General features: G+C 43.5%; 1 protein-coding gene across 1 annotated transcript in view; it reads left to right on the forward strand.

The window, feature by feature from the left end:
• Positions 1 to 24,390, forward strand: part of GNA13 (G protein subunit alpha 13) — a 41,761-nt gene that overhangs the window by 11,687 nt on the left and 5,684 nt on the right. The window contains exon 3 of the mRNA XM_042914359.1: positions 20,229 to 20,279. Within this exon, the coding sequence (XP_042770293.1) occupies positions 20,229 to 20,279 (51 nt within the window). The remainder of the gene's footprint in view (positions 1 to 20,228; positions 20,280 to 24,390) is intronic.

Genomic DNA, 24,390 nt, shown 5'->3' on the forward strand with positions numbered 1-24,390 from the left:
TGAAGAGGGTATTTGGGCTTCTTTTCCAAGGATTAAAAAAAAAAGTTCCTTACGAAATACAACGATTTTTTAAAGATTTCATGTCCCTTTTTGTGAGATTTTATAACTTCTGATCATTTCGTATAAAAGCCAACTAAAAACACTAGTCTAACAGAACTCTGTTTTCTTGGGGAGCAAAATAAACAAATTTCAGATTTGCTCCCCTAAGGAAAGAAACCATGTTACTGATTTTGTCATTTAAAAACAATGTTAGTCAACAAACAAAACCCTTTAGCTAAGATGTAACAGTGTCTTTGGGTTCCTTGAGCCAGAGAATAGGAACCCTTTAGCCTGCGAAGAGAACTTTTCTGCTCTGGGGTTACAAGAGCTGGACTAATGAATAATTGGTGCGCGGACGTAAGAGACTTTCACTTTCCTTTTCAATATCCTGGTTACTCTTTTCTTATTCACTGGATAATCTATTTAAAAGTTATTTTTCTGTTAAATAAGACAGACTGACTAGTCGGACTTGTATAGAGTTGTATGGGCCTCCTGATAGGAAGTGTGGTTGTATCCGTTTATTGATACAAAGTAAAAGGGAAACTCATGGAAGCTACTAGCAGTGAGCAAACAGCACCAGGTTTTCAGAGTCGCTGAAGAGTCACTCACGAGTTACGGCCTGGTCAGCTGTGTGCCACGAGAGGCCTAACAAATGAGAAGATTATGCTTTAAATTGTCATTCAGATATAAGATGGTCTCTAAATTCCTATTTTTTGGGGCGCCTGGGTGGCTCAGTCGGTTGGGCATCTAACTTCGGCTCGGGTCATGATCTCACAGTTCGTGAGTTCGAGCCCCACATGGGGCTCTGTGCTGACACTCGGAGCCCAGAACCTGCTTCAGGTTCTGTTTCTCCCTCTCTGCCCCTTCCTCTCTCATGCTCTGCCTCTTTCTCTCAAAAATAAATAAAAATTAAAAAAAAAAATAAATTCCTATTTATTGATTTTTTTAAAAACCTAAGTAAGTGAATGCTCTATATTCACAAAACTGCAAGCATTGTTTATCCTAGTTGAAATATTTAAAGAATAATGTGATTTAGCCAGTTAAGATATTGCAGTACTAATAATTTGCTAAATTTAAGTTTATTCATTTACTTAGATTGGGGGAGGGAGACGGGGAGAGGGAGAGAGAGATTCCCAAGCAGGCTCCATGCTGTCAGTACAGAGCCTGATGTGGGGCTCAGTCCCACAACTGTGAGGTTATGACTGAGCCAGAATCAAGTGTTGGACACTTAATGGACTGAGCTTAATGCACCCAAGCACCCCATGATTTGCTATTTTTAACTGCTGCTAATTACTACATGTGCAGTAAAGTGTCCTTGTTCCTTAGCTACAGCTTCAAACGTTACAGGGACTTTATACCATATAGATGTTACGCATTTCAGTTCTAGACTAGGGCAAGGAGAATTACATGTACTTGCTTCATTTCTCCCTTGACTTTTTGAATTAGGAGCAAATGTAAACCTTTCTAAGGTTAGTGTTACAATTTAGTAAGAAACCAAGGTTTTCATCTGCGAAACAGCAGTTTGTACATTGGGCCGTAATGTAAGATGGCTTTGTTTTGAAAAAGAAGGCTCTTTGTTTTGTTTAACTTTCATTCTGTAGAAACGCAGTCTTTTCGAGGGAGTGTGTATGCTCATCTTCTGTTTTTATGTGTAATTGTATTTTGTACTATATGCAAGTATTAAGGTTTAGAGCACTGCTTTGCGTGTCCATTTTGAGTGTCCATAATCTGAATTCTCTTCTCAAATAGGGAACGTGGAGAGCAAACCAAGAATATAATGTGGATGAGAAGGCCTTGAGCAGCAGATTTTTCAGGAGATCCGTTCTTTAACAAGTCTGATAATGTTAACTGGCAGCTCTCAGCAGCCATCCAGTAGCATTTAATTGAACACCTATTAACGACCAGGCACTTGTTTGCAGGCCGGAAGGTTGCTAGTGAACCAAATGAAAGAGATCTCTGTTCCCACTGGCCTTGCTTAGGTGCAGGAGCCTACACTGATAGGCAGACAAATCGGTAATCACATGCAGTGGATACTCTGAAGGACAAGAAAAGGAAGCCGTGAGGGAACAAGAGGATGGTCTGAGGGGGGACCTGTAGGTTAGGACCCCACGGACGCGAAAGGGTCAGCCAGGCGAGAAGAAGGAAGGTTCGGCGGGCAGAGGAAGACCGTGTGTGCGGGACGTGTGTGGGGAAAAGCTTGCCGGAGTGTGGAAATTGGAGGCAAATGGGAAGAGCAGTCGTCAGTCCGTAAATATTTATCGAGATCCCCTGGATGCAGAGCGGTGCCCGAGTCAGGAGATGAGTGCAGAACGAGCTGCTGGTCGCAAGCGGTGGCCGTGAAAATGGAGAGAAGACCGTGGACTTGGGGTACACTTTGTAGGGCAAATCACGGGGATCTGATAAATTGGATATGAGATGGCGGGGGGCAGGGAGGCGCGTACGTTAAGGGTGACTCAGGCTTCTGATTTTAACAACCAGGTGAATGGTGGTGCTTCTTGCTGAAATGAAAAGATTGTGTGAGAAAGAGATTTGACAGAGAAGATTAAGACTTTAGTTTGGGCATACTGGGTTGAGATCTCTGTGAGACGTGGGTGGAATCAAAGTAACAGTTTGGTACATGAGTCTGGAATCCAGAACAGAGCTTTGGGCCCTAGGTAGAAATTCAGGAGTTCCTTGTATTCAGGTGATATTTAAAGTCTCTAGAATGTGTACCCAAGGGAAGGCAGGGAGTAAGAGAGAATTGGGCTCAGGACAGCATCTTTAGGAACCTGCAGACCGTCTGAGAATATTCAGAGAGGGGGATGCTGGCAGAAATGGCTGGAAAGGTGGAAATTCAGGAACGTGTCATGCCACGGGAGCCAGAAAAGTGTGTCAGTGAAGAAAGTGGACAGAAGTGCCACCTGCCACTGAGGCCTAGCAAGGTGAAGACCAGCGTGTTCATTGATTTTGGCAACAGGAGGGCTAATGCTGTGGCAGGTGACCCGGGGAGGGGGAAGCCAGGCTGGAGGGGCTCGACGAAGGAAGAGAGGTGAGGAAGTCGAGAAGGTTCACTTGAAATTAGCCGACTGTTCTCATTTCCCTTTTGCTGTACTTTCAACCATCTGGCTTAGCAGGCTGGGTTTTTTTCAAGCCTTTTCAAAGTTCAAGAGGACATTGTGTTTATATCAACCGATTTCTTTGAATGTCACTGTCTCAGAAGCAGAGTTAATTCCACTTAATAATGTTAACGTTAGGCCAGAGAAACACAGAAGAGTTTTTCACTCTGCTTGATAGTTTTACTTACGACCGTATCCTATTTAGTGAGGGCAATAACTTGGCCATTGAATAGCGTTCGTTCCTTCAGCAGACATGTATTGAATACCTGTGCACACCATGTTCTGGGCTACGCAGGCCCCGGGGACTCAAGGTCACCATGTCTGGTTGCCTTAATGGAGGCTTTGAATCTAGTGGGAGCCGGATAAGTCCCCCACCAGTGGTTGCCCGTGATTTGATAAATGCTATAGTGTCCTGCCTTTGCTGATCTTTTTTCTGCCGAGAATACGCAGAATCACTAAGTGTTTGCTAACCTAGAAAAGACCCAAGAGGGTACGTGGGTCCAGTTCACTTCATTTTGTACATAAATCATAGGGTACGTAGGTCCATAGAAGGTAAAGTCACAGCTCGTTTTGATTAGAGCCACGATTCAAACTCGGGCCGTAGGACCCCATGGCCCGTGCTGTACCCAGTGCGCGCTTTCCTGCATCCCTTAATAACACGATTAACTGAGCAGAGATTTGGAAGCGAACTGCTCTGCCAGTATACATTCTGAACTATTTCCCACATTTGTCAGTATTCGGAAACACAGGTCGTGCTGCTTTGCTGTCTGACCTGATGAATTGGCAGAGGGTGAAGGGAGGGATGGTAGTTAATGCTCTTGTGGGGGGGGGGGGGGGAGGGAGGGGGGCTTCTCTGTGGGCGAGAGAGTTTAGGATGATGGACTGAACACTAAACTGGGAATAAAGTGATCTGGGCTTTTCCTCTCCTCTGCTGTGTGATTCTAAGCATAGAATTAGTTTATGAATGTTGATTGTTAATGATAATTAATGCTGCGATTGATTGTTGCACAAGGTTTGAGTTGTGGGGATTTCAGGATGCATTGTAGCACATCATCACAGAGCAGAACTTTCCATCTAGTGTACGTTCACGAGGATTCTTCAGGCCCCTCTATTGAGATAGCTGGGGAATTGAAACTGTATTTGGGAAGTGGGTTCTGGATTGGAAAACTGTATTCTTTTTTACCTTTTTTTCAACAACTGAGGTCATTGCTTTTTGAGAATCAAAAAACCAAAAGTACTACCGAAGAAGTTCTGGCAGAGCTCAACGTTTCTTCATGCTGTTGGGATTGTCTATGACCCTTTTTAAAAGAGTATTTTAACTTTGAAGAATTTTTCAGAGCTGAAAGCTCTTGATTTTTTTTTTTTTTAGTTTATTTATTTTGAAGGAGAGAGCAATCAGGGGAGGGGCAGAGAGAGAGGGAGAGAAAGAATCCCAAGCAGGCCATGTGCTGATAGCACAGAGCCTGATGAGGGGCTCAAACCCATGAAACGTGAGATCATGACTTGAGACGAAACCCAAGAGTCAGACACTTAACCGACTGAGCCACCCAGGCACCCCAGAGCTGAAAACTCTTATGCTTTATAGTGTTATCATTAGGTGGAAACTGAAAAGTAAAAAAGTTGTTTTTGTTTTTTGAAGGAATTCCTTACAGGCTCCAGAACCCAAATTAGCTTTTTTTTTTTTTTTTTTTAAGTTTAAATTTTGTTTTATTCTTTTATAATTTTTTTTTAATGTTTATTTATTTTTGAAAGAGAGAGAGTGTGAGCAGGGGAGGGGCAGAGAGAGAGGGAGATGCAGAATCCGAAGCAGGCTCCAGGCTCTGAGCTGTCAGCATAGAGCCTGACGTGGGGCTGGAACTCACGCACTGTGAGATCGTGACCTGAGCCGAAGTTGGACGCTTAACCGACTGAGCCACCCAGGTGCTCCTAAAGTTTAAATTTTAAAACATATTTATCTATTGTAGAAAATCATCCAGTTAGTCCCTTAACTGCCATCCTAAGACATCTTTATTGACATTTTGGTATATTTCCTGCTAATATTTGAATACAATATTGGATGCGGAGATAAACTTTTCTATACTTTCTGTACAATTTTATATCCCATTCTTTTAACGTTGCAACGTTAGCATTTCCTGGAGGAGGTGATTTTCTCAGAGAACCGGTAAGGCATTCATCTAGAAATGGATGTGAATTATTTGAATGGAAAATTCTTTCCTGTATGTATATTTTTATGAACAAAACGTGGTGCTGCTTACTGGTAACATGGAGTATGGGGTAAATCTTACTATGTTGCTGCCCAGTTGAATAACATTATATACTGTGTGGGAACTAGCCCCTCATCCCTTCCGTATTAAACTTCTTCCTCACGTGTAAAATTTGTATTTAAGTTTTAAGGAACGATTTGAAAAAGGAGTGGAGTGACCTCCACTCTGAAACCTGTATTATTTTAAGGAAGGGTTGTCGTTCTTCTATGATGTTTGGAGAATAATTGATATTTTAAGTTAACAGAATTGAACAGCTTTTATGTATAAGGTACATATGCTATAAGGTACATAAGTCTAAGATACAGATGTGTCTGTAAATACTCAGCATACAGCTAAACTTTCTTCTCTTTGGGATGAAATGTTTTAATGAAAAAAAGTCAGGTTCTTCTTTTTTGTGACTTCTGTGGTAGAATTACTAAACTGCAGCGTACGGTTTGTTTTGAGTGTGAAATTGGGATTTGGTAGGACTGTAGGAAAACTCTTAGAAAAATATGTCCATTAGCTTTAAATTATTTTGGTGAGAAGTCTGATTGAGAAACCGGATGTAAAAAGGAGTTTATTAATTTGTGAGCAATGGCAAGGAAAAGGCAGTTTACAAAATAAACTGATAACTTAGTTCTTTCCAAAAGTGTCCTATTTTTAATTTTGTGCCCTGGTTTGTTTTTATAGCTTACATGTAAGAAAAAATGGAAATTAATTGCCTAAATTAGTCAAACATTTTGGGGGGAAATTATATCTAGGCTATTATAAACTACCTTAGATTAGTTTGGAAAGGTATTTCCTTTGGAAAAAAAATACTTTCAAATACTGGGGTCGTTTTTAATGTTGTAACTGACTAATTTTTGGCTCTTGTGGCATTTTTAAGTGATGCACATAGAAAACGCTAGCAAGAAACTTGAAACTGTGCATTCACTTGAAGTCTACTGAATATTGACCTGTTTTCCTTTGACAAGGAAGAGTTGCCTGTATATTTTTGAATATAAGTGAATGCTGCCTTGTTCCTTGTGAACCAAGCAGGCATGGGTGGTAGTGCTTTAAATATGCTCTCACGATACAGATGATGCTGTGACCCTCTTCAAAACCTGTGCTGTGTATCCCATCAATACTTCATAATCCTTTTTTTCTAGAGGAAAATGAATAGGGAAAGTCATTTAAAGAAAAAAAAAAGGTAGGTCATCTCAAAGATATGGAATAATAGGGTCTTTGAGAAGAGTGGGCAGAGTGGAGTGTTGGGGGGCACTAAATGGAGGAAGAGGTGGGGCTGTTCCGTGACACAGCTGGGGGGGGGGGGTGCCCGATGTGCCCACCCCATGTAGAGCCGGCCTCTTTGTCACGTTTAGTTTGAAGACCAAATTAATGGCGGGAAAGACATGGAACCTTTTGTAGAGATGGTATATTTCAAATATTTGGATGGTTGTAAGCTCTTTTCATTTTAGAGTCATTTTGAAAACTGCGAACAAACTCTTACAATATCATTAGGCCGGCTATTAGGTATAATGTTAAGAAATTAAGTATAATGTTAGAATCTTAGATTTTAGATAAATAGTGTGAGCAGAGCAATATGGTAACTTTCGTATTTCATGTGACTCTGTGAAGAAAAGAAAGAAAGGACAAATAAGATGGGAAATTGAGTCTTTGAATAATAAAAACTACTACCTTCTGTCTTCGTTATTAGCCACATCCTTAGATTGACACAGAGAGTCTTGATTCATTAACCAGCTTTCACCCCAGACTTTTCCGGTTTGTACCTTATTTATATTTGGCATTTGAGTCTTAACTGTAAACCTACATAAGTAAATGCCAGGTGGAAAGGCTTACATTACGCAAAGTCTGTTTGTAGAATGTTGTCCTAAAGGCTTCTTATTTAGATATGGCTTCACCGTGATATTTGCAGGGCTGAAATGCTAGTGTCTACAAATATGAATTACTGATTAAAAAACATATAGGTCACTTTTATATTTTTTTTAGGTTTTTTAATTTTTTATTTTAGAGAGAGAAGATGCACACACAGCTGGGGAGAGGGTTAGAGGGAAAGAGAGAATCCTAAGCAGGCTCCATGCTCCGTGGAGAGCCCGATGCGGGGCTCCATCCCACGATCCTGGATTCATGACCTGAGCCAAGATCAAGAGTCAGACGCTCAACCAACTGAGCCACCCAGGCACCCCCCAAAAAAACATATAGGTCACTTGTAAAAGCAAATGGATGTTTCCTTTTGAATGGATTTCTCCAAAAGTATGCTTAATGAAGCCTACCTAACGAACACTCGGAAAACTTTGATCTAGCCTAGTTTGGGGAATTAAGAGACTGATGAGAAATAAAGAAAGGCATGTTACACGCATACCGAAACCTTGTTGTGGCGATCGAGGCGATGCAGTTTGGCAGTGTGACTTACAGGTGTAATCAATTTGAGGAGTAAACCGGCTTCTAGTTTTCTCTCATCTCTTGATCCTTTTTCCTCTTTGAAATATTCCAAACTTGCAAATGGAGACCGACTTACTATGCATGGAAAGTATGTAAACAGCTTTAAGCCATTGGACTTAGCCATTTCAGAACACAGACATCTATTTTGTAGTTTACTGGTACTTCTTCGGGAAAGTTTTGCTGTTTATAGCACCAGCACTTTGCTGGTTGGTTCCCTATATAAAGAGAAACTGGAAATTAACTTTGAGGTATGCTGTCATTTTCAGAATCACATGTATACTTAGATTTCAGAAGACAGTGTCTCACTGCTTAATTACCTTGGTAATACAGATTTTCTCTAATATTTCTTGTACTGTTATGTTTATTTTTAAAACCGAAAACTATTTTAGGTAATGCTGGTCTCATAATAAAAGGTTTCAACACGTAAAAATGGGATACTTTTTAATTCGCTTATTTTTTCCTAAATGACTTTTTTTGTCAGTGTTTTCTGCCACTTACAGGCATGCTGAATTGTCCTGCAGTTAAGTTCTAGACACTTTACAAGCTTAAACGATGCAGTTTATTTAGTAGCAAAGTAAAATCTTATACATTATTTAGACTTCGCACTTGATCGAATTTCATCTGACCTTTTCATCCTGCAGGGTAATTCTTACCTGTTTATCAGGTAAAAAGGTAGCGTGCTAGGGACTCCTGGGTGGCTCAGCCAGTTAAGCGTCCGACTCTTGATTTTGGCTCAGGTCATGATCTCACAGTTCGTGAGTTTGAGCCCCGCGTCAGGCTCTGTGCTAACAGAACCGAGGCTGCTTGGGATTGTCTCTCCCTCTCTCTCTGCCCCCGGCCCCTCCTTCTCTCAAAAATAAATAAACTTAAAAAAAAAAAAGTAGAGTGCTTCCTATTAAATACCTTGCGTTGCTTTACCTTACCATGCAAAGTTTGGGTGTCTGTTGTCGAAGCAAATTCATTTTGTAAGTTTAATTGAGGTTTTAAACAAGTTCTTTAGGATCCTATGCTGAAAGCGGCAGTCCTGATTTTTCTCATTTGTGCTTTTGTAGCAGTTTAACAGTGTTCTAACTGGATTACCAGGTTCATCAATTTTTGACCATAAAAATCTTGGGGCGTTAGCTCTGAAGGCTGTGGACTATGACAGGCATTTGAAAATAGGCTCTAAGGATGTGGACAGGAAGGCAGCTAGAATGGTAGGAAAGTATGTCTGAGTGAGCAAACCAATAAAGAGAAAGAAAGAAAGAAGGCTCTACTCGTAGGCGTAATTCCACTGTTTATGTCGCAATTCAGAGCTGTCCGTTGAAGGCCTGATGTGTTCTACATGTAAGACCTCGTTGAACATAAGTGATACTCGAAACCTACTTTAACAATAAGATAAAGCTAAATAGGTCTCTACTCTCAGTTCTTAATATTCTTGGCATTTTTGCGAGGCTTAAAAAAAACCCACAACTGATTTTGTGTAGTCAACACCAAAAGTCTTGAAATGAACATAAAAGCCAATTTTGAGCAAAACGAACGTCCGGATCTGAACCGATGCTGGAATGGCTGCATCAGAGTCCCTTTTCTTGGAGCTCGTTAAGATTTTGATTTGGTAGATCGTGGTGGGCTTGGGAATCGCCTCGCAAGCACGTTAGAAGTGCTGAGGCACTGCCAGGCATAAGGCCGTGGGTCTGGAACTGGAGTCAGAAAGCTTTCTGAAAAGGGCCAGGTAGTATGGGGCACCTGGGTGGCTCGGTTGGTTAAAGCGTCCGACTTTGGCTCAGGTCCCGATCTCACGTTTTGTGAGTTCGAGCCCCACATCAGGCTCTGTGCTGACAGCTCAGGGCCTGGAGCCTGCTTGGGATTCTGTGTCTCCCTCTGTCTCTGCCCTTCCCCCACTCGCACTCTGTCTCTGCCTCTCTCTCTTACTCAAAAGTAAACATTAAAAATTGTTTTGGAAAAAAAAGGGCCAGGTAGTGTGAGTGTGATGTTTTGTTTCATTTTATTAAAAAAAAAATTTATTTTAGGGGCGCCTGGGTGGCTCAGTCGGTTGGGCGTCCGACTCCGGCTCAGGTCATGATCTCACGGTCCGTGGGTTCGAGCCCCGCGTCGGGCTCTGTGCTGACAGCTCAGAGCCTGGAGCCTGTTTCGGATTCTGTGTCTCCTTCTCTCTGTGACCCTCCCCCGTTCATGCTCTGTCTCTCTCTGTCTCAAAAATAAATAAACGTTAAAAAAAAAATTAAAAAAAAAATTATTTTATATTTATTTATTTCTGAGAGACAGAGAGAGAGAGAGAGCACAAGCAGGGGAGGGGCAGAGAGAGAGGGAGACACAGAATCGGAAGCAGGCTCCAGGCCCTGAGCTGTCAGCACAGAGCCCGACGTGGGGCTCGAACTCACGGACCACGAGGTCATGACCTGAGCTGAAGTATGATATTTTAAACTTTGCATGCCAACAGACAAAATTAAGGCCATTATGTAGGTATTTATATAACGAGAAAACAGATTTCTACAAGTTTTTTAATCAATGAAATTCAAAATAGAATAATAAAATTGTGGACAGTGTTTTGCAGTATAGGTCTACTAACGAGAAGAATGGGATTCTTTTGGGGATGGACATTTTGCTTCATAAGGGCTTCAAGTGTTAGTGTTTTCTATCATGAAAATCAACTGCAAACATTCATGAAGGCTGCTTTGTAGCGAGACTTTATATATTTCATCCTTAAAAAGAAAAGTCTGTTCACACAGGTGGGTACTGCCACCCGAGCCTGTGACTTTAGTTGAGCACAGTCGTTGCTTGGAAGACATCTCTGGAATTGTAGACTCTTCTCGACGCTGCCTCTTGGCACGGCGTCCCTGGCATCGCAGGTTATCACTTCCGGTGGAGGGTCAGGCAGCGGCTCCTCTGTGGACAGGGAAGTGGATTTTGGAAATGTGAAAGCGTCCCTTTCACTCGCATCGGGCTCTGAAAGATGCTGCCGGAACTGTCATCTGTACGTGCGCTGCCAGCGTGAGCACTGGAACTGCCGTTTACTTTCGGAAAGATCGATCTGCCGCAGACCTAGTGCGGGGACGGAGGCCTCACCTCTGGTTTCGCCTTCCGACAGAGAAATCCTGCAAAGCAGTTCGACATTGCCTCTGATTAAAATAATGCCACTTGTCGAATTACCACCGTGTAAGTTGTGCAAAAACTGCTCGGCCTTTTAGTTTGGGGTTGAATTCCTTAAGGTGTGTGTGTCATCAAGTCCCTAAAGCCAGTTTCCACAGCCGTTCAGTGGTCTGCAATAGGCACAGGAGGTAGTTCCTGTTCATCCGTTCGTTCCAAAAATCTCAGTAAAAATTCACGTCTGCTAAGTTCTTGAACTGGGTAATAGGACAAATCAGCGTATTCAGCTTCTGTTTCTTACAAAAATTCATGGAACCGATGACGGCTAAGTCCGTGGGAGTCAATTAAATTTATTGTTGACACTTCTGGTTCAGTAACACAAGACAGATCCGTATACTTCCCACAGAGCACCTAATAATACAACGTGTGGTCATTTTGACGGTCTTTCTAAATTTGTCTTTTTTCTGCTGCGCACATATGTTGACTACCATCAGTTGTAACACCCCGTGGCATATCATAATTGAGGTTGTGCTGATTGAGAGTTTTCTCAGCTCCCCTGAAAGTCTTCCCATCTGTAGTTCTCCCACGCAGACTCTTCATACGGGCGAATTCTCTAGTCCCTGTAGACCCGGCACTGATTCCCAGAGTAAAAGGCCACTGAGCAGTCAGTGGTGGTCCTTGCATGGCCAGCAAGTCTGAGCCGCTTGGAAACTGTCATTAGTTTCAGTCTCCTTCCATCTCTTACTTGTGAGGAAATCTTGCTGTGATGTGATGAACTTTTCCCTTTTAAATTTTGTGGTTTTTCTGATTGTCCCTTTCCTGTGAGTTGGGATAGTTTTTGTTTTTTAATGTTTAATTTTGAGAGAGAGCGCTAGCAGGGGAAGGGCAGAGAGAGGGAGACGCAGAATCTGAAACAGGCTCCAGGCTCTGAGCTGTCAGCACAGAGCCCGACGCGGGGCCCGAACCCATGGACCGCGAGATCATGACCTGAGCCGAAGTCAGATGCTTATCCAACTGAGCCGCCCGGGCGCCCTGGAGTGGGATGATGTGGAAGAGTGTTTAGTCTGGTGACGTTGACTACATCGTATTCTCTTAGCGTAGCCACCATGTCTGTGCATAGTAAACACAGTGCTGCTCCATTGAATTTTGTTCAGCAAAACGATCCACATCCCATCGTGCCTCAAAGGCGGGACATGAAAAGTCCTCTCTTGCTTTTTGTTTTGACGGATATGCGCCAGTAACAACAACAGAATCATGAGGCACTCACGGCGACATTTGGGACATTTTCAGGCTGTAATTGCATCGGTGCATCGTGTCGTGCAAAGTGAAGAGAGCTACACGCAAGGCCTGTGTCGCGACCACTTGTGGCTGTGGCCGCGTGGAAGCAGCCCAAGCCAGTGCGTAAGCAAATGAGCAGAGTCGTGCTCCGATACGGTTTTATCTATGGACACTGAAATTTGAATTTCATATCACTTTCAGATGTCATGAAGTCTTCTTACGATTTTTCCTGCAACCATTTAGAAATGGGCCACACAAAAACAGGCGGTGGGCCGGACTTGGCCTGCGTGCGGGTCGTATTGGAGGATCCCTGCTCTAGAATATGGTTACATGAGAGGAATAATCAGTGGTTCTCGGCCAGCTGTTCCTTGTGCCCCAGCAGTAATGTACCACCGCTGTACTTGCATAGACTTCTCCATAGTTCTGCGGGGAGGATCATTTTTAAAGCTCCTGTTAACACATTGCCCAGTTGCTTTCTAGAATATGCATGCCTTGCTTTTCACAAACAAATCTGAGTTAAGTCCAGCTTAAATTCCACATCCTTTTAAAGTTGCAGATTCTAAATGCCGTCCTTTATACATTTTAGCTGTGCAGAAGAGAGCGTTGAATAAATTTGTCACTTTTTCAGTAACTGGGCAAATAAACTGCCAAGCTTTCCTGTGACTGCACATTTGTTTAATAAAAACTATATTCTAAATTGTGTTCTCAGCTTCTCCATTACCTTTAAACTCAGGGCCTTTAACTTCTTTTGTTGCAAGCAAAGAATCTTAATGAAACATGATTCTTGGGAATGAGGGATAACGTTGAGGCTATTCCTAGTTTATTTCCTTCTTTTTTTTTTTTTTTTAAAGCTTTTCCTAGTTCAGACACAACTTGCAAAATATAGTTCATAGAACTAATAGTCTGTCAGTGTTGTGAACCGAGGAAAAAAAAGATCTAAGGGATGACAGAAAACATCTTAAATTTTAAAAGTCGTAAGTATGAAATGGCTTTTCGTCACAATTTTACGAAAAATTCTCTTCGGTAACATCAGACAGACTGGGGAAAGTTACAGTGCAGTCTCAAGTCATAACCAACAGAAAGTGAGCGTCAGACCCCTGGCATTTCTGGCCTGATACCCGAAATTAGTTACTTCTGTCTTCGCCAAGAGCCTGAGCAACGTAACTTGAATAATGAGTCACAGCACAAGTGGGTTTAGGATTCATAGACACCGAGATACAGGGAAAGGAGAACTTAAGTTGAAATCGGTTATACAAACTGAAATTGGTGCCCAGAGCAGAACTTCAGTAATGATCCATCGGACCACGGAACTTCCTCATTTTGTTGACGGTTAAACTGAGGCCTGGAGAAGTTTAGAAACTCGCCAGATCGGTGTTAGAAAAAGGACTCGAATTCACACCTTTTCCTTAACGTTAATAATAGAACACTAGAAGACTTTGGGATCACTTCTGAAACCGTTCTGTTGGGAAAAAATACTTGAGGGAAATTTCCCCCTGGTAATTCATACTCCTTCACCACACACTCCGGGGCAGGAGGGAGAGGAGGCCCCCGGGGGCCTGTGCTGAACTAGGTGTGCGTTTGCACGAGGGCTGTAAAGCACGAACAGGGCAGGGTCGTCTTCGGAAGCTCCGGCCTCCTGGGAACAGAGAGTCCCATATTCATTTTCCACGTCCTTCGTGATTAGACCGCAAGTGAGACATATTTTATATCTTTAATTTGGAATTGTTTTTTGAGATTGTAGAAAGACAGGTTCTCTCTCTTTTTTTCAGTAAAGCCCCCTCTCTATAAAACGACTAAGAAATTTCCCCTAAATGACCCACTTCAGAAAAGTATTTATCCTTTTATTAGCACGTGTGTTTGCACACACTTAGGCGCACGCGTGTGGGCATCTTGTGTGCATGGGTTTAAAATTGTTTCACAGTCGCTTAACGGGGGGGGTGGGGGGGGGCTGACCTCTTCACAGAAGGAGGCTTTAGTCTGCAGTCGCGCACAGTAAAAGATTCTGGAACCGTTCCCGTGCCTCCCACTCAGGGTTTTCCAACTAATGGAAGGATCAGTAGTTTCACCTGTGGTCTAAAATGGTAAATTAACATAGCTTTTTATGTTCAGGGAGTTATTTTAACCATACTGTATTTTTTCAGAGGAATAATGTTTTAAAGTATTTACACCTTGAATAGACACTGGCTGAGTGATAGTGGAGAAGGCAAAGCTTGGTCCAAGTATAGTCGTTTGGCAGATGGGCACTTTATTTGGGACTGTAAATAATTGTTAGAGATAATCCACACATTCACATGTGTGGAAGTGAATTATAAATGTTTTCTACAATCTCAAGTGCACAAGGGACTGTGTAAATTACACTGATGAAACTTCCTTCAGTGGAAGTTGAAATTTAATAAGAACACATGCATATTTCTCTATTATCATTTGATTTGGGTGAGATTATGAATCCCCAATAAACAGAGACCTGTGGTAATTTGAACCTAAAAGATCTAAGGTCTAGGGAATGCAGTTAAATCAGGACATGACAGGGAAAAGACCTTAACTTTTTATTTTTCTATTTGTAATACCAAGAGAAGAACAAATAGGAATGATTTTCTCTTTTTTTTTATTTGAAAAGAGAATACAGGTACTCATTGAGGTACAAAGTTACCTTTTCCATATTTAAATAGAATAGTTAAAGCATACGTAATACAGACCCATTCTTATAAATCGTTGGATCCAGATTTGTTAACAGAATTAAGAACGTTTGGATTTCAGAAAGATAATACCGTGTATGTACTGTTTATTACGTAATACCCACAGGGGTCTTTTTGTTTTGGTTTTTTTTTCAGCGAAACATCTGAATAGTTTCACCAAGTAGGAGAAATAAAGACTAAAGAACCTAGGTCATTTTGCTCCCAGTTGAGTGTTGGGGGCCGAGCTTACCAAAAGAAGTTGTAGATAAGGGGTTGTAATTTCTTTGTAATCTTTACTTTGTGGTCTCCTACTTTAATTTATGGTTTAATGGTGTAAAGATTTCATATGTGGCAATTATATTAAAATAATTATTGGATGATATATAATGTTATTATGATATTAGTATACCAAAATGTATTAAGTCATTACCTTAATGCTAAGTGGAAAAATGGACTTCCAAATCTTGCCATCATAGGTAGCGATCAGTAAAATATCTTTTTGTTTGTAACATTTTATTTATGTTTAATAAATTCCTTAGAATGGTTGAAAGTTCAGGGGCACCTGGGTGGCTCAGTCGGTAAAGCGTACAACTCTTGATTTCAGCTCGGGTCATGAATTCACAGTTGTGAGATCAAGCCATGTGGGGCTCTGTGCTGACTGTGGAGCCTACTTGGGATCTTCTCTCTCTCTCTCTCTCTCTCTCTCTCTCTCTCTCTGCCCCTGCCCCCGCCCCCATTCACAAACACAGTTCTGTCTCTCAAAATAAATAAATAAACTTAAAAAAAAAGGTAAAAGTTCGTTGAAAGTTTCACCCATACTACTCATAATTTTCTAAAAAGTTTGAATTCGCAAGGTCACTAGAAAGAGCATACCAACTTCCCTAGACCCCCAGAAACAATGGGTTGGTTATAAGCTTTTTTTTTTTTTTTTAAAGGGAAAGGGGGAGCTTGGCTGCTTTAGATGATGTGTTCATCTTAAGGTGACTTTAACTTTCTTTTATTTGACCCTCAGTTAAGATAAACAGAGTACTAATTGAGATAAGGTTTTTGTGTACTTGAACTTTTGCTGTGGATTTGGATATGGAACCTATCATTTTCTTGGGCACACACAGCCCCCTTGCTCTGGGATTTCTGAAATGAGAAGCGTCAGTTGTCACTATGTGGGGCTTCTCCGAGATTGCACCTTAATTTATTACAGACACATCTGCGAATCAATCTCCTGTGACCCCTGCTCAGTTCATCTCCATCACAGTTTCGCACTGCTGGCTAGGAGCAAATCAGTAGGACCTTTGTGGCAGTGAGTAGTGAGTATCTTAAAAATGCCTAACCTCTCTGCCTTGGTAATTCTTCTGAGATCACTCAGGACATGATTCAGGAGCACATACAGCTGTTTATCACAGTATCATTTACTTTCAAAATATTAAAAGTGCTTATTAAAAAAAAGAATTGAAATACACAACATTAGATCAGTGGTTTTATTTAGCTTTTTGTATAACAAATACTAGGAATTATTTTGACCATTAAATTTACCTCCCAGTTATTTAAGTGGAAAAATCAGGATGCAAACTTGTTTGTATTGTTTCAGCTAGAATTGGAAGAAAATATCTTCGATGTTAACGGTGGTCGCCCCTGAGTGGTGGAAGTGATGGCTCTTGCCTCTTTCCTTCTTTGTACCTTTTTCTAGTTACCAGTTTCCACAGTGAATTTATATTAAATCCAAAATCAAGGAAAAAGCCAATAAACGCGATACACAATACTACCAGTCCAGAAAACACCTTTTTTAGAAATTCACTAAATTTCATTTAAGGTGTTTGACATTACATAAGTATTCAATATACACATTACTGAAAGGGTAACAGTTTTGTTAGTCTGAGTCATATATAAACAGAGTGACTTATCTTTTATCGTATTTGTCCAAGAGGCTCTACTTCAGTATAACGGAATTGTTATTATCTGTTTGAATTTGACTTTTAAAATACTTTTGGTGGGTCCTCTGGGTGGCTCAGTCAGTCAAGCGTCTGATTTCAGCTCAGCTCGTGATCTCACCATTCGTGAGTTTGAGCCCCACATCGGGCTCTCTGCTGTCAGTGTGGAGCCCGCTTCAGATCCTGTCTCCCTCTCTCCCTGCCCCTCCCGCCCCTCTCTCTGTCTCCCTCTCTCTCTCTCTCAAAAATAAACATTAACAAATAAAAATAATAAATAAAAAGATAAATACTTTTGGGTTGTACGAAGAATCCTATATGCGGATATTGATGTTATTTGTAGATTAAGCCCAAATTCCCTTTGGCTTATATATTACATTAAAATTTGTGATATAATGCAAAATATCCATACAGGTTTGCCCAGATAATCTCTTCATTGATCTGAAATGAATTCCTTGAAGATTTTTTTCCCGTCTCCTAAAAATCTTTTTTTTTTTTTTTTTTTGATGTTTATTTTGGTGAGAGAGGGGGGGGTGGGGGGGACAGAGAGAGAGGGAGACACAGAACCCAAAGCAGGCCCCAGGCTCTGCGCTGACGGCACGGAGCCCGACCGAGCCACCCAGGCGCCCCTAAAAGTCATCTTTAGGTGCTGTCAGTGCTGTACAAGGTGCAGAAAAAAGCAAAATCGTCTGTCACTGCTTAAAATCATGAGGAGATCAGCCAGACACCCCCCCACACCCTCACTCCTCCCACAAGCACACATCCATGTACTTGCTCGTGGCGCGCAAGAAGGCGGCGATTGTCCAGGTGGGGTCCACAGACCTCCGGGGGCGTCCTCGAGTCGGCACTCAGATTTATGACGACACCAGGACGACGCCTCCCTTCCCCCTGCGTTCCCACTTGCACCCGTGGCCGAGGAAGAGCAGCAGTGGCTGTGAAGAGCCAGCACCTTAGCACGGATCCACACATCGGCTCCAAACAAAAGTGGTATTCTTACCACCACGCAGCTGCCATTTCTCTCTCTCTCTCTCACACACACACACACACACACACACACACACACACACACCAGTTTCATTTAAGATGAGCCTTAATGGAGCGTGAAAAATTATTGTGTTCAATCTCAGCCTTTGAGGGGTGCCCGGGTGGCTCAGTCAGTTGAGCATCCGACTCTTGATTCCGGCTCAGGTCGTGATCTCACGGTTTTGTGAGTTCGATTCCGGTATCAGGCTCCATGCTGACGGTGCAGAGCCTGCTTGGGAGTATGGCTCTCTCTCCCTCTCTCTGCCACTCCCCTGCTCACACTCTCCGTCTCCCCCCCCCCAAAAAAATCTCCACCTAAGAGCGCACACCTCTGTACGACAGAGCGGGAGGCGGGTGGAGGCACGGAAGTAGGTGAAAAGCACTTCTGCAGCTCGTTGGACCGGGAGCTGAACTAACCGTATTTTTCACGGAATGCCATTTTACTCGAGAAAACCATCAACTTGCTCAGACTTGGGCATTGGACAGAAAATACATGTTTTAGAAAATACATGAAGTTAGCCTGTCACCTCAAGGAAAAGAAGAGGGAGTATTTGCTGCCATTGATAAAACTTGAGCTTTGAAGTGAAAATCAAAATTGAAGAAAACTTGTTTTGGCCCACCACTGTGAGCTTGTCAGCTTCCCAGTACGTGAGACTTCTGATGAGATGAAGGAGGTCCTGATGACTATGGTTTTCTTAATTGTGTAAGGAAGCATGCCAACATTGGAAGATCTGTTACTTAGTTGCCCGCCATCTTCCCTGTGACCAGTGCCTGGCATTACAAAATAGCGGGTGGGTCAAAGATCCATTCTAAATGCAGTGTAAGCCAATGAATTTTCGTGTAACACAGTGAACTAACATTTTTAAAAACTACCACTTGTCAAGTTTTGGTATAGTAGCAAAAATATCTATAATTATCTGAAAATATTTGATTAAAATACTCCCTTTTCCAGCTACATTTTTGTGAAAGGCCAGGCTTTATGTATATACTCAGCCGGAACAACCTATAGTAGCAGGTGCAAATGCAGAAGCAAATGAATGTCTCACTGTCTTTTATGAGCCATACTAAAATATGTTAGCATACAATGAATGGGTTTATCATCGGTATTCTTTAAGGAATTTCTATTCATTTGGTTTTTTTTAAGTTTACTTATTTTGAGAAAAAGAGAGCATGCGAGGGAGATAAGGGCAGAGAGAGAGAGAGAGAGAGAGAGAGAGAATCCCAAGCGGGCTCCCCTCCACCATCTCAGAGCCTGACATGAAGCTTGATCCCATGAACCACAAGATCAAGAGTCAGACACCCAACCGACTAGGCACCCAGGAGCCCCTAAAGGAATTTTTAAATATTTTAAAAATTTCTCAATTTTACTTTCTAATATAAATATTAATAGCTATTACCCACATGAAGAAGATCCTCAAGAGTCTTAAGATATGTAAAGGGATTCTGAAACCAAAAAAAAAATGGAAAATTGCTGCTTTCAGGCCTGTAACTCGATGTCCCAGAAATCACCTGAATTATAGAAACTATTGGTTGGTTGCCTGTCCCGCGCCCCCCCCCCCCTCCGCCCACCTCTCCCCCTTCCCCTTTCCAAATCAGAACTTCTAGTCAACTAGGATCTTCAGGTGATTTCCCCTAAACATCACAGAAGCACTGCCTTCCGGAACTTGTGGAAGCAGTCACGGGCAGGGTGGGTGCTGTGCCCAGGGAGAGCATCCTGGGAGAAAGACAGAGCCCTTCTTGCCCCAAATGGCTCCCCTCTTCTTAGCTGTCTGTCCTCTGTTCAGGTGTTTCCTCTTAAGAATGTATACTCATACAGTTTAGGTGTTGGAAATTGACTGGAGCTCTAGTAGAAATCTGGGCTCGGAGAGAGTAGGCTGAGTGAACGCTCAGGAAGAGACCTGACGGAGACGCGAAGCCGCAGCAGTTTTCAGAACCTTCTAGAGCAGGGCATGTCTGTCCAAGCAAGTGCCTGTCACCAGAAGATTTTACGGTGTTCTCACCTCCTCTCTGGTTTGCTCTTGACACTAAAGATAACCACCGTTGGTATAAACTTAAGGGGGAAGAAATGCAGACACTTAAACTGTAGTAGTACGTTTATCTCCAAAGCAGTTTTCACCTTTTAATTCCATCTTCCCTTTGGATACGCAGATAGTTCTATCAGTAAGCATCCATGCAGGGCCGTCCACGCTGAAGGTCACTGGGTGCCGCTCAGGGAAGGCAGTTGTGAAGCTAACCAGGCTACCACACTCGGCCAGAAGTAGACGTTGTGTATGCTTTCGGTGGGGTTAGTTGTTCACTCTGAATTTTGTGACTAAACAAAGTATGTTTGGATTAAGTGTGCAGCCAGACAGTTTAATATAAACTGTTGTAACAAAATCTTCCATTTCTAAGCCCTAATAACTATTTATTTTTTTCTTCTTTTAGGGTGAATCCGTAAAATATTTCCTGGATAACTTGGATAAACTTGGAGAAGCAGTAAGTTTTTGTTTATGTTTATTGCTGTTTGAAAGCAATAGGTTATTAGGAGGTTTAGAAAAATTATGTATCGAGCTGTTTGCTGCTTCCTTCATCCTGGCGGCAGCTTTCGGACTGTTCCCTTCATTTTGTCTCCCTCTGTCATCCAGATCGCTGCCTTTTCCCTGAAGAATGGCCTGTCCTCTGGTTCGTGAACATAAAACTGTTCAGAGAAAGTTTATGTTTGAAAATGAGGTTGCACATTATCTATTCTACTTCAGTGTCGTGTGTGTGCGTGTGTGTGTGTAAGCAGAAACGGGACACGGTGGGTTGTTTGACTGATTTCAAAACCTTTCAGCAAACGGTATTTTTCAGCTCGGAAGCGCTTTGCGTTGAGTTACAGTGTGGGAGGGCTGGATTCTGAAGGCCGGCTGAAGAGACCACCAAGTAGGAGAAGGAGTCACCCCGGGAAGGAGAGTTTCTGATTTGCCTCTCAGCTGGCACCATGGCTGGCTGTGGCTCCCGGGCCTGCCGCGGGCAGGGCGTGTGCTCTGTTGTCTGTGCCGGTCTCACGCCAGAGACTTCCCTGGAAGACAGGTTGCTGCCGCTCAGAAAATGTGTGAAGGCCATGGCCCCACAGTCACCGGCACCTGCTGGATTTACGGCAGCGTTCTTTGCCTCCTCTTTAAAGCTCATTTCTCTAATACGTTGTAGTATAGTCTCATGGGTTCTTGGAGGTTACCTTTCAAAGTAAAACTGAAAGAAAACACGCAACGAAAAACCCGCCGCAAGTAGGAAAGTGGCATGCTGATGTATCTAGGACATGTGAAAATGTACCTTCTTTTTGCAAGATAAACTTTACATCCTCTCATTTTGGATTTTGCCAAATTGTGCTTGTCTGCCCTGAAGTCCGTTTGTTTTTCTCTTGCCTGTCTCCTGGACACATGTGTTCCAGAAGTCGGGAATCTCCGTATGAGTCTGCGTAGTAAGACTTGATTTCGCGGTCTCTTTTCCATCTGGTTAGAATGTAAGCCTTAAAAAAGTTACATGTAGGCCAAATGGAGAGAGCCTTAGCAGGGAAACTAATTTTTAAGAGTTACCGCATGTTTTCCAAACCAAACGGTGCTGATTTGACCTGCTCTTCTCAGTTTGCCTTTTCAGATCAGCTTTCCTTGAGCACAGCATTCAAAGTAGGTCCCTCGTCTTGTATTCAGTTTCAGCCCTTGCTTTTTTCAAAGATCTTTGCTCTCTCTGCAGTTGGTGATTTCCGTGTTCGCTTGTCTTCTACCTGTACCTCTTGCCATAAGGGCAAGGATCTCATCTCTTGATGGTGAAGAGTTGAGTTCCTGATGCCTAGTGACGATGCGTGGCATACAGCAGGCACTCAACAAATAACTTCTGAATGCATGGCTGTAGGCCCCTTTGTACTGGCTGCTCAGAGTCCTAGGTTGAGAACAGTTCCGAGGCCACATCTGGAATAAACCGGAAAAAGCGCTGCGATCAGTAAGTAGGTCGGTGTAAAGGAGGGAAAACAAAGCTGGCTGTGCTACAGGCTGGCCATTCATCGTGGCGTGTCAGCCTCGTCACAGGGTTGCATTTGCTTCTCCGTCTCTGAAGTACCAGGGGTGTTGAAGCCCAGCCGTGCGCCCCCTGACCCTCTGGGAGGTAGAACAGCACAGAGTCCAGGACGTGGCTCTGCAGCCAGACCACCTGGGTCCCCATCCCAGCTCCCCACAGCCTGTCTCTGTGTGAGCAGAGGCATCTCTAAACCCGAATTTCTTGATATCATGGGCATCGTACGAGACTTGACCTCACGGGGTTATGGGATGGTTATGTGAAATAAACCCTGTGTCTTAGTCTGCTCATCGTGCTGAGACAGAATACCATAGACCGGGTGGTTTAATAGCAGACATTCACTTCTCACGGTCCTGGAGGCTGGTAGTCTCAGATCAAGGGGCCAGCGTGGTCATTCTCCGGTGAGGACTTTTCCTGGCTTGCAGACTGTGGCCTTCTCTCTGTGGCTTCTTCACATGGCTTTTACTCGGCACATACACATGGAGAGACAGGGATCTCTTAACTCTTCTTCTAAGACCGCCAAGACTATGTGATCGAGACCCTTCCCTAGGACTTCATTTATCCCTGCTCGTGTCCTCCAAGCGCCGTCCCAGAGTACAACCACTTTGGTGTTAGGGCTCCAGCGTGTGAACTTTGGGGGGACATAGTTCAGTCCGTAGCACTCGGTAAGGTATTGGGAACAGTGCCTTCCATGTAGGAAGTGCTCGGTGTTGGCTGTTTTGCTCTTTGATCCCTGATTGTAGGAAACTCGTTCTCGTCAGAGACAGAATTACAACATACACGCAACCACGCAGAGGACAATTAAATGGTACTGATCACGAAGATGGTGTTAGTTCCTAGAACAGAGAGAGGTGTTTTGACCGGAGAGGCTGGAGCTGGGCCGTAAGGGTATATGAATCTGAACTGTCTGAAGGGGGAGGCGGACTTAGAAGAGGAGTTGCGGCCCCCCAAGATGGGAGACAGCTGGGTGTGTTTAATTTTAGGAGGCACATCCGTCTGACAAAGGACACGTGACAGTCTTGGCTCTGACTTATAAAAACAGATTCCTAGAAGGCATTAGCTGGGGTTTGGATGCATCGTTCTTGCAGTTGCACTTGTGCAAGTGGATGGTCGGGGAACGGTATCAGGGTGTGCAGCTTTGGGCAGATCTGGATCTCAGCTGTGTGGTAAGCCTGGACAATGTAGAGCAGAGCCTGCCGGTTCCAGAAGAGCCAGGAGTAAAGAGGGTCTTGGAAGCCAGTCAGCAAAGTGTGGACCGGATGCAGTGAAGAACCTCACCGTAAGTTCTGAAGTCACGGTGCCGGGGGGTTGGTCTGAGTGGTGTAGGGACAGATCCAAGAGGTGCGAGGCATTCAGGGCAGGGAGGGAGATTCAGTGGAGAGATAGCAATCCACACCGGAGGAGGTGAAAAAATGGGGGATGGCGGAAATAAGGAGAAACAGGATTGGAAATAGAATCAGTGATGCTAGGGCAGAGTCCACGGTGACAGGGGGGCTGGAAGAACTCTGAGGTCGTGGGCCGGGAGGGCAGGAAGCAGGGAGGAAAGCGTGCTGGTGGTGCAGAGGGGTCGGCTGGGGAGAGAATGAGTTTTCTGATTGAGTGTGTGTGTGTGTGCGCGCGCGTGTGCACGCGTGTGCGTGCGAGTAGATGACCAAGCGCAGTGAGCAGTGAGCTTTTAGACATGAGACGCGGGCTACCTGACGGGAGCTTGCCTGGCGGTCCCAGCCTTCTGGATTCCCTCTCTGCCCAGCAACGCTGGCGGGAGGCGCAGCAGAACAGCTGGACTGGGTGCCCCGCACGGTCACCTCACTTAGTCCTCGAGGCCCCTGTGACCCATACGACCCGTATCTCACCCGTGAGGATGCGGAGACACAACAGGATTCGGTGACCTGCCCAGGGCCACACAGCTCGTGTGAAGCACGAGCTCTGGAACTCACAGTCGCGATCGCTGATACTCTGCCAGGCCACTTAGCACTTGATCGCATTGTCCTGGTCTGGAGGCTTCGTAGGAATTAGCTTTTAGCTTCCTGGCTAGCTTCTGAGCTTCCAAGTGAGGCAGTAGTAAAGAACTTTTAATTTCTATAGACTTAGAAGTTTAAAAAAACAAAACACCTTAGGACTGGTGTCTTTCTTTCTTTCTTTCTTTCTTTCTTTCTTTCTTTCTTTCTTTCTTTCAAGTTTATTTATTTTTTAAATTTATTTTGAGAGAGAGAGAGCACGCAGGGGAGGGAAGAGAGGGAGACAGAAGCCCAAGCAGGCTCTGCAATGTCAGTGCAGAGCCCAGTGCAGGGCTCGAACTCACAAACCGTGAGACCACGACCCGAGCCAAAATCGAGTTGGTTGTTTAATGACTGAGCCACCCCAGCACCCCAGGGCTGACGTGTTTCTGAGGCAGCTGGCACGGGCACACGCGGTAAATTTGTACCCTGTTTCTGGAAAGCAGTTAGGCTTTGAGTGTCCAGGGTCACCAAAATGTTCATAATCTTTGACCTCATAAGCTTATTCCTGGTTATTTTATCTCAGGAAATAGTCCAGAAAGGAAGAAAAAAAGTATATG

Source organism: Panthera leo, chromosome E1 (genome assembly GCF_018350215.1).
Source record: "Panthera leo isolate Ple1 chromosome E1, P.leo_Ple1_pat1.1, whole genome shotgun sequence".
In the NCBI taxonomy this organism is placed as follows: Eukaryota; Metazoa; Chordata; class Mammalia; order Carnivora; family Felidae; genus Panthera; species Panthera leo.